Source organism: Astyanax mexicanus, chromosome 12 (assembly GCF_023375975.1).
Source record: "Astyanax mexicanus isolate ESR-SI-001 chromosome 12, AstMex3_surface, whole genome shotgun sequence".
In the NCBI taxonomy this organism is placed as follows: Eukaryota; Metazoa; Chordata; class Actinopteri; order Characiformes; family Acestrorhamphidae; genus Astyanax; species Astyanax mexicanus.
In genome coordinates this window covers 22,499,173-22,510,023 of record NC_064419.1, presented here as the reverse complement: position 1 = coordinate 22,510,023, position 10,851 = coordinate 22,499,173, and the positions used below count along the sequence as shown (strand labels likewise).

The 10,851-nt window shown below is 36.1% G+C and overlaps 1 protein-coding gene across 3 annotated transcripts; it reads left to right on the top strand.

Moving 5' to 3' along the window:
- Positions 1–582: 582 nt before the first annotated feature.
- Positions 583–10,695, top strand: npm2a (nucleophosmin/nucleoplasmin, 2a). Of its 3 annotated transcripts, none has more exons than XM_049486201.1 (6): positions 583–734; positions 2,453–2,572; positions 2,665–2,747; positions 5,635–5,745; positions 9,761–9,854; positions 9,935–10,695. In XM_049486201.1, the coding sequence occupies exons 2-6, from the start codon at positions 2,473–2,475 to the stop codon at positions 9,982–9,984; spliced, it is 438 nt and encodes a 145-aa protein (XP_049342158.1). In that variant the 5' UTR covers positions 583–734; positions 2,453–2,472; the 3' UTR covers positions 9,985–10,695. The 3 variants fall into 3 exon arrangements, with proteins under 3 accessions (XP_049342158.1, XP_022520214.2, XP_049342159.1); XM_022664493.2 differs by lacking the exon at positions 583–734 and adding an exon at positions 751–966; XM_049486202.1 differs by lacking the exon at positions 583–734 and having other exon boundaries at positions 2,434–2,572.
- Positions 10,696–10,851: the final 156 nt, after the last annotated feature.

Genomic DNA, 10,851 nt, shown 5'->3' with positions numbered 1-10,851 from the left:
TACCTCTGGAAATAAACGAGACTACACAAAAAAACATGAGTTTATTTGATTTTAGCCAATTGAAAACTCTGAAATATAATTAAGAGGAAGATGGATGATCACAAGCCATCAAACCAAGCTGAACTGCTTGAATTTTTGCACAAGGAATGGCATAATGTTATCCAAAAGCAATGTGTTAGACTGGTGGAGGAGAACATGCCAAGAATGCATGAAAACTGTGATTAAAAACCAGGGTTATTCCACCAAATTTAAATTTCTGAACTCTTAAAACTTTATGAATATGAACTTGTTTTCTTTGCATTATTTGAAGTCCGAAAGCTCTGCATCTTTTTGGTTATTTCAGCCATTTCTTATTTTCTGCAAATAAATGCTCTTAATTACAATATTTTTATGTGGAATTTGAGAGAAATGTTGTCCGTAGTTTATAGAATAAAACAACAATGTTCATTTCACTCACACTTATACCTATAAATAGCAAAACCAGAGAAACTGAAGTCGTCTCTTCATTTTTTCCAGAGCTGTATATTGTATATCTTAGGACAAATCTATAGAGTCTCTTTAAAGGAAATCCATGTTGTGTAAAAACAGGCCTGCAGCTCCCTCTAGTGTTCAGGAGAGTCTATCAGTCTTCAGTTCTCCGAGCTGAGTTCTTCAGTCTTCAGCTGATGTGCATCAACCAACCGACACGGTTTGCCTACAAACAGCGTCTGGGGTTTAATTTTGGGTCGTTTTTTGTAAGTTAACGGCACAATACACACATTCCGTTAGTCATTACCTTGCTCATGGGTCTGATACATTATTTACATTATCCTACGTCGTTTAAATTCAATTCTGGCCATTTTTAATGGATACAAATCGTTTTAGCTTGCACCAGGTGAAGGTAGTGACACTGAAACATTAGCTACATTCTGAAGCTTAAAGTTTTCAAGTCGTAGTAGCAGTTAAATGTATTTTTCTCCACTAGAGGTAAGTAATACAGCAACACATAGGGGCATTTGAGTTCCCCTCAATCCCCTCAATATGCCACGTTTGGACTACACACCGTTTTAAATGAAGATATTCCCTTGAAAGGAAAATATCGTCTAAAGCTAAAGAGTCTTTAGAGAGTCTAAAGAGTTAAATTCCTGCCTGAGAAACTGCCCCTTACTGTGTATATAACACTCTTAGTTTACCTTGCTTACCTCTAACCTATATATGGGCTTGTTGTAATTCTTCCAAATTATCTTTTTTCAGCTCTGAATCTAATAACACATGTATTTAACTATTCAAAAACTTGTACTGGTGCAACTCTGGTCAACATGTACTGGTCCAACTGGTCAGCTTTACTGAATTGTTTTTACAAGGTTTCTAAGCCGAAGATGGTTACAAAACTTATGTCACATTTAAAAGGCATATTTAAAAGCAAGTCCACTAATTCCTTTGATTTTAAAGAAATGGTTGTGACTGCATGTTCAAATAATTGATGTTTATGACAAAAAAAAAATCCTGTTCCTGGCTCTCATTCCTGTTACTTTTTTATGTTTTGAGTAACAGGAATAAGATTTTAGCATAGAATAAGCAAAGCATAAAAAATTAGCTAAATGGTGGCTATGCTAATGGCATGAGGAGGACACTGAGCACTTTCTAGTGATTTTCCCAAAATGTGTATTTTGAAAATAAACAAATAATATCTAAAATTGAATTTAGGTAACAGGAGTGAGTGTTGAGAGATTGGCCTCCTCAGTTATAGTTACAGTTACATAGTTTATAGTTATACGATCAAATATATAGAAAAAAAACAAATGAGGAGATTTATTTTTGGTCTTCCCATGGTCTTCAGAAAAAACAAGTGATGTCACTTCCTGTTGTAGATGTAACTTGTAGAATCTTCAGATGGGTTAATGTGTTAAGGTAACAGGAATGAGTGAAACCCAGGGACACAACTGAAATGTGTATTTTAACTTTAATATTATGGATTCATTATGAACAAATACTGATTTCTGAACTCTTAAAACTTTATGAATATAAACTTGTTTTTTTTGTGTTATTTGAGGTCTGAAAGCTCTGCATCGTTTTTATTTCTTCCATTTCTCATTTTCTGCAAATAAATGTTCTAAATGACAATATTTTATTTAGAACTATGGAGACATGTTGTCTGTAGTTTGTGGAATAAAACAGCAATGTTTATTTTACTCAAACATATACATTGCAAAATTAGAGAAACTTATTCAGAAACTGAAGTGGTTTCTTTTTTCCACGGCTGTATAGCTATTGTGCTTACTTGTGTGTCTTGACAATTAATAAGACTAGTCTATTTATTATTAACTTTTGGTAGTTACTTTTACTGAAAATACCATTTAACTGTAGCTAAACACTAAATATTTAAATGTGGTTAAGCCTCTCTACCCACCTCTGTTTATGGCCTTTTTTATTGCAGACACCTTTCTTTCTCTCTTTCTTTCCTTTTGTCTAGCCTGAACTGGGCTGGCTGAAATGACCACCTGTGTTCCTCAAGATGTTTCCATAGCTTCGGTCAGCCTGTCGGATTTAACCAGCTCTTCGTCAGTTTCAGATAGAGCCTGTGTTCAATGGGGTAGGCCTCTCTCTTCTTGTGTTCCTTTCCTTGGTGTATTGGTGCGTAAGATATTTGGTTTGTCACTGTTTACTAAATGCTTCTCCTGCCAGGATGTGAGCTCAGTGCTGCCCAGACCACGGCTGTGTTTGAGGTAGAGGACGACCTTCTGGAGAACCAGTTCTTCATCAAAACAGTAAGATCACTTCCTCATGACTAATAGATGAAACTCTGGGGTTCAGGCTAGAGAAGGACCAGACTTTTCCTGAGGCAAATGGAATGGCATAGGTTGTGTAAGCACTTTGTGGAAATACTGAACATGGAAGGAACAGTCTGTACTCACCAGCTCTGTGATAACGTGATCTGTGTGAATATTGGGACTCTGTAGTCAGTAGGGATTTACAAGGATGACCTGTCCGTTTAATAATGGATTATTGTTGGCATTCCTACCGTCAGTGTTGTACGAGTGTCAGTGTACAAGTGAAGACCGTGATACTGGAAGCATCTCGCATATGAAAACAAAGAGAACTTTAATGGAAAACTTGTCTAGTCTAACGGACTTAGTGCATTTATTTGACTGACACTTTTATCTAAAGCACTTTGCACTTGAATATTGTCACACAGGTAAGGGAATGTAATGTTGGGACTACATTTTCTGTAGTTTGCTGATTTAATTTACAGCGATCAACAGCCTACGCAAGGCCTTTCTCAGCAGCTCCCGTCTGATTAACAAATTTAATTAGATAAGGTTACCCCTTTAGAACATTCTGCAACCTCTATTAAGAGAATGAATTACTTTAATTCATCAACCTTGAACTTTCTGAGAAAAGTTCGATTTAGCTACGGACCTTACATAAGGAATTTAATAGATTAATAGATTAAAGCAGCTCAATCAGAAGACAGTACTGGAGGCACTTTGAGTTAGGAAGTTAGGAAGCTGTTTATATTTTGTCCCCCTCTTCTGGATATTTACCATCAAGGAAGACCAAGTCTGCATTGTATAGAATTTATTCCTTTGTATGAAGTTGCTTTATTCAAGTCTCACAGAATCAGTAGTAAAGTGTTTGGCGTGGGACTAATATGAAAACCAGTTAAAGGAGTACTTGGGTGTAAAATTGATTTTTAGTGTAGTAAAACATGATAAAGAGTACTAAACTTTGTTGAATAGCCCTCCTCCATTCTCCCGCAGCTTTCTGAGATCCAGTCTATTTTTTTTTTTTTTCTAAAGCAGTTTTCCAAACATGCATTAGAATGAATATGGGGCATATTTTTCCCCTGCAGATAAATTGCTTTTTACACTGTTATCCAGGCTCAATGTAGCTCCACACCTCATTGATAAAATCTGGAGGCATTAATAACTTTAAAACTGCACAAGAAGCTTTTTAAAAAACACTGTTTACATCCCTTAGTGTAACCTAATCTCCGGGCGCCACCATCTTAAGATAAAGGTAAAAGATGGCGGCTAAAAGATACGCTACGGATTGTAAACAGTGGTTTTTAGCTGTTAGACAATGGCACTACAGTACAAACTACTGTTTAGCATTTCTAAACTATCTGAGGAAAGGGGAAAGGGTTAAGTGCTACATCCCAATCCCATTTCTGGTTACCACTACCCCTTGTATTCAAGTGTAACCCATCCCAGAGTTGCGAGGTGAAGGGGTGATATCCTCCGCCTAAGAATTGGAACAACCCTTCAAGCACCTGATACAGATATAGTTATAGCAGTGGAGTGCAAAAGTTCAGCCACCTAGCTGCTGGTTAACTAGTTAACTTTAGAGCATTGTATGTCTTCCTTGATTCATCTGTGATAGGGAGCTGAAATTAGCTTTTAATAGCTTGTATTTTATTTTCAATTCCATCTTAGATACTGCAGCCTCTGTGATACAACAAGTAAGCTAGCTAGCTACTGAGATGAACTACTGTGGCCATAAAACATTGACACTACTTATTAAACTATGGTATTCGAGTGGAATTGTAGTTTTTAACAAGGAAAATACTGAAATTTGTGAGGTTCTTCGGTCTTGGCAATGATTCTCACATCCCTCTGTTTGGAGTGTTCCTGTTTAAAGAGTCATATAGACCTATCACTCCCCCTCCAACTTAACAAGAATTGGAACACCATACTAAGTGGTAGGGCAAAGGAGTGAAAGTCTAGGGCCCAATCCCATTTTTCCCTCTGTTCCCTCTCTCTGTTTAGCACTATATTACAATAGTTTAATGCATAGTTTCAGTATTTTATAGCCGAATTCTTCTTAACAAGCATAAAAAAGATTGCTAGTAGTTTGTCTCAGTAGCTAGCTGCTAGCTAACTTTCCTGTTCCAGCTTAAATGATGCAGCAGACGCGAAAATAAAATAAAAGCTAATCAAAACTAATTTCAACTCCCCATCACAGAGTGATTTAGGAATTTAAGAATGGACAATAATAATGTATTTCTGCACCATCTCCTCATTTTCTGAAGACATACAATAAAGCCCTAAAGCTAACTAGCTAAAATGCAGTAGGATACGCTCAAAATGTAGGGACAGGGGTAAGTGGTACGGCCAAGGGGTGAAATGGGATTGGACCTAGATGTGATTTAGTGTGACTTCAGTACAACTCTAGTCTCTGTCTTTTGCAGTGCTTAAGCATAACCCAATCATATTGTTGTTAATTCATTACTATTTACTGACTTGCCAAAAGTCATGGAGTAGCCGTTGAATAGTCATGGACTACTTTATTATGTATAAACTTAATTAGTTCCGTATATTAATGAGTTCAGTACTGAATAAGTCACTGACAGGGCGACTGAATATGCACCACAGAGGAGCTTGTAAATTGTGACTAAGCTGTGAGTAAGTGGGTGTCCTTCAGTTTTCCGCTGGCAGAGGGCCTCTCCTCACCTTTCGCTAAGCATTGGGAGACTTGCTGCCTCACGTAGGCCGAGTTGCACGGTTCATAGCTTTAAATGCGCTTACGCCGGCGAGCTTGGCATGCACCAGACTGGAGGTGCTTGAAAAACAAGAGAGCTTTTGACAGAGGCCTCATCCAAGTTCAGAGTGGATAAACAGCATTTGAATTTTCTTTCCCTTTTTCCTCGTGCAGATATGCCTGAGTGCGGAGGCAAGCGACGAGATGCACGTAGTGGCGGTATCTGACGGCGTTGGCGGATCCAAGCCTGTTCCAATTGCCACCCTCCGTCACTGTATGCCCATGGTGAGTCACTCTGCTGCATACATCCTATCTGTAAATGGATGAGCTAAAGAAAAGCATCTTTCCATTATATTTTATATAATTATGTCCAAAAGTGTGCAGACGCACCTCCCAATTAGTGCTTCAAAATGCATCCATCTTTCAGGCAGATGGGCACACAGCTGTGCAATTTCCACAGCATTGGTAGAATAGCAGGTTTCAGAGCAGCCGCATATGAGCTTGACGTCACAGTGTGAATCATTAGAGGTGAAAGATTTTCCAGCTCTGGGCTTTGGAGTGAAGGAATTGAGAGCAGGAGCATCATTGAATACCTTTAGTGGGAGTTGGAGTGATGCTTGTGGTGCAGAATGCAGAATCAAATCATCCACCATCAGTGGGTGACCTCACTAATGCTCTCCTGGCTGAACGAACTCTCACAAACCCTCTGTGGTGTTTCATTGTTTTTTTCACTTTTACACCAGCAAAGAGAAAGCTAATTCCCCATAGTTTTTTTACAACTATAATACTCAGTAAAATGGATAATTTTGAATATTGAATTTTGATTAAGAATTGTATGTATTTTTAAATAATTGAATTGCTGATGTACAGCAGCAAGATTAAGCAGTGTGATGTGATCTTAATAGATAAGCTCTTTGTTTCTATAAGAACACTCTTGTGTGGCAGAGATTTTTATATTTTGCTTTTTTTCCTTAACTGAAATTTAAGAATTAGTTTGTTTTTTGTTTTTTTTTAATATACACGCAAGTTGAATATACAAGCTTCTAGGAGTATGCCATATTGTATTGTACACAGTATGTAGTAAGACAGTAATATTGATTTTTTTTAAAAATCCATATTGTGAGCAAAAGCAGTATTCTGTTTTATTATTACTGTATTTTTCACACTATACTAAAACTCCTGTATAAAGCTGTACTTCAGCGGAGTGGCTTTTCTGCTCCTTACAACCTGACTGGTAAAATTCATACATAAGGCACACTGTTGATTTTTGGGAAAATTTAAAGTGCGCCTTGTAGTGCAAAAAATACAGTAGTCGTATCAACCAAAAAACTTAAGTTTTTTTTGTATTCTTATGAATGTTAGCAGCTTATATGCATGCACCTAATATTCTGCACTTTAGTGTTGTGGTGGATTTTTAGTTTTTTTTTGCATTTCGTTTTTATGTTGGAAATTTATTTTGTTACCTTAAAATCAGCATATTGGTAAATTACTGTTTACAAAATAGAGCTATGTGTTACTGCTTTTTGAAATGGTAATACTAATATAAAACATTTATTTTTTTGCATAGTATATTGTAATATTCCTGAAATTTAATAAAATTAAATCACTGTCACAAAAATACCTAGAAATATTGTAATCTTATTTTAGAACCATATTGCCCACCTTCTTGTAAGGTTGAAAGGAGCTGCTTGCTATTCTAATCTTAGGTATAATAAATGTAAATTATTGTTTTTAAATTGATGATTTATTGTGCCTGATTCTCTTGAAAATAAATGTCAAAGAAAATTGGCATATTTAATAGATATAAATGGTGCTGTTTGTGACATCTACATCATTGTAGCACATCTACAGTTAAAGCAGTTTTTTTGCATTTGTTATATAAAACACTAAAAATATGAGTGAAGAATATTGAGATCACCCAGCCCTTCACTGATGTATTCTGCAAACATCACAGAGCATCCTCAATGTATTGCATTCCCAGTCAAATTGGCTATTAAGGACTGGTTATTCATTTCCAGAAGATATATTTCTGAGAAAATGAAACATCAAAGTAAATTAAGTGAGAAATTTCTAGGAGTTTCCAAGCCTGCAGTTTAAAAAGGGATTAAAGAAAGTGTGACCCCTAACAACCATGCATAATGTGCTAGACCACCAAAAGTTTTCTTGAGATAACCACCACTTAAAGCTTTCTTCCTTGAGAGAAAAACAGCTCCACTTTTGCCTCAGATCTGCAAACACCCACAGGCGTTTCTGTCCATCCGTTCACTGTGAGAAGAAGACTTAATGCTTCAATGTGGAGCTTACCACGATACTATTACTGAGAAACTGAACATTTGCAACTCAAACTGCCGAAGCTACAGATGCTCTCAGACCGATGAACCGTCCACCCCAGAGTCCAGAAATCAATATATGAATGTGTTGTCATTATTTGCTTCCAAAATCTAGAAATAAAAGTAATCTATTTTTCTAGGAGTCTATTGTTTACATTCTTCAGCTGTTTTTCTGCTAATGAATTCTGATTTCTTCATATATTGTGTAATTTTGTGGGGCAAAATAAACCCAATAATAATCAGAGCCTTAATTTAAAGCTTTAATGTTATGTTAATGTTATGTTATATATATATATATACTCCTAACAGTACAGTAAGTCACATACCTATATAAAAGGCCAGTCATACACACATATATAAATAAATATTAATAATAAATATACTGTGATATACCCTGAAAACGTCAGAATCTTAAACGATTTTAAAAATTATTTTATTTTGCACAGTTATTTATTTGTTCAGTATTATTTTTGATACAAACAAGTTTAATAAATACACATTTTGCAACAATGATGTTCTTTATTGCATTCCTTCTATATAAAACAAAGGCAAATGTATAGCAGTGAAACAGATTTTTTGCTATACAAGGTTGTAGCAGGGGGGGAAAGAAGCTTATAGGCAGAGTTGAACACAAAATGTATTCTATTAAAAAATGTCAAGAACAAACAGTGTGGCAGAAAAATAAACTGTTGATGGGACAACATTTGTGAGTTTCTGATGAATCACAGTATTGATGAACACATTATTGGTAACTTAATATGTAATGTGTATTGTATGTAAACTCCACCAGAAGAATGATGGGAAATAATCTCAGAAAGAATCTAGTTGCATTCTTGCAAATTGTTACCCTGCAAGTTCCCCAGTCTTTAGATGTAAGAGGGTGTGAGACTTCAGTCTGTTAAGTATATTTCAGAGTTGTTTAGTATATAGACAGCATTAGGTGATGAAGACAGGACAGGTTCTTTTTATGGGCTCGCTAAATTGCAGTGTGAAACCAAAACTAACTGAACCAAATGTGTACAATGTAACAAACTCTGGTCCAGATCAGGTGAGAAAATGCCTTTAGTGGTTTCTTCTTTTTTACTCTCCAATGAGTGGTGTCTGATTTTATTTTTTATTGATTAAAAAAATGAATAAGCTACAACATTAAGGACCTCCTTGTAGTTTATTGGTTTTATTGGTCTTATTGATCTAGACAAGTTTGGTCATAATAAATTACAGTACCTGTCAAAAGTTTGAACACACATTAAAAGTTAAAAAGGAACACACAAGAAATCATTGTGTTAAATTGTAGTAAATGTAAAAGTGTTAAACCAAAATACTCTGTAAAGCATTTAGATGCTCTTATCTGGAGTGCTGTTAACTTGCAGTGTCTGTGGCTGGTAATTCTGATAAACTTATCCTGTGCAAAAGAGGTAACTCTTGCTCTTCCTTTCCTGGGGCAGTCCTGATGAGAGCCAGTTTCATCATAGCGTTTTTAAGGGGTTGCCGAAATTATTCAGATTGGCTGACCTTAAGTATTTTGTTTCTTTAATTAGTTGAGTTGTTCTTGTCATATGGATTAGAACATACTCAAATAGGACTATTCACTGTGTACCTGTAACTCTACCTCTTCACAACGCAACTGATGCTCTTAAACACATTAAGATAGCAAGAAAGTAATGGAAGGAAGTAATGAACTCTTGAGTTCAGCACAGCTGTTAACTGAAAGCCATTCCAGGTGACTACTTCATAAAACTGACTGAGAAAATCCAGCCAAAATGTGCAAAACTGTCATCTAAGCAAGAGGTGCTACTTTGAATAATCTAAAATATAAAACATTCTGGGTTGTTTAACACTTTGTATTTCTTCATAGTTTGGATGACTTTAGTATTAATCTACAAAGCAGAACATTTTAAAATAATAATACTGTATGTTACAAAGCAGAAACTTGATCAAACATGAATAATAGACACTTTTATCTTCTGCAGGTCAGTTTTCCTGGTTTGGAGCTCTTGCCTCCTGTCACCTTCCAGCTGTGTTCAGGCAAAGGACCAGTGTTTATCTCAGGTCAACACATCACATGTGAGGAAAAACAGTGTTTTACACATAAATTCCCATCTGATTTTGTGTCATTGATTACAAGTCCTGCTCTTGTCTTTCAGTGAGTCCTGCTGAAGTCACAGTGGAAGAGGAAGAAGGTGGCTTGGACTGACTGAAGCCCGCTGGGTTTATTTCCATCAACAATGGCATAAGGCAGACCATGTCCTTTGTCTGTAATGAAACAATCTGCTTTGTTTTTCTTTGTCTGATTGGATTTGTGGCTTTGGAGATTACATTTGTGATAGTTTACTTAAGGTAATATGGCTGTATGATTGTGGTGTAAACTCCAGTACTCCAATTAGCAGTTTTTGTCCAGATAGATGGATTTGTTTAGACTTGATAGGCTGAGATCAGATGCATAACGCATATCAGGGGAAGAATCCAATCCTGTCTGTCTAAACAAAGCTCTTGGCTGTATGTATCCACCAGACCCAAATGCTGGAATCAGATTTGTCTCTCTTCCTATTCAGCTGAGCAGATTCAGATGGCAAGCATGCAGTCAAATAATTGTTTGCAGAAATGAATGTAATGCAAATGAGAACCTCACAAAGCTGACTAGTTTTTTTGTTATTTAGATTTCCATGACAAGTTAGAATACATGAGAACAACCAGATTTGCCTCAGTGTCTGAATCTGAGCCAACAGTTTTGTAATCTGTTTTGTTTATGCAATAATTACTCTGTTTTCCTGTGGGGGGAAAATGTGCATTTGATTTCATGATTTTAATGGTAATGCACATCAGAATCTTTGTTAAATAACATTCATTGCCAGCTAAACGTACAACGAATCAAAGAATCATGTATAATAAAACAATTTTAATATCACCTTTAATGTCTCATTTTCTCTCTAAGTCAGATTTAAGGTGTGTTTTCTCTGTACCGTAACAATCATAGGACTAATGCAAAAGTTTCAGTGGAAAAGCTACTTACCTGCAGCATTTGCAGTATATAAAGCTAATTCTACATGAAGACTAACTAATA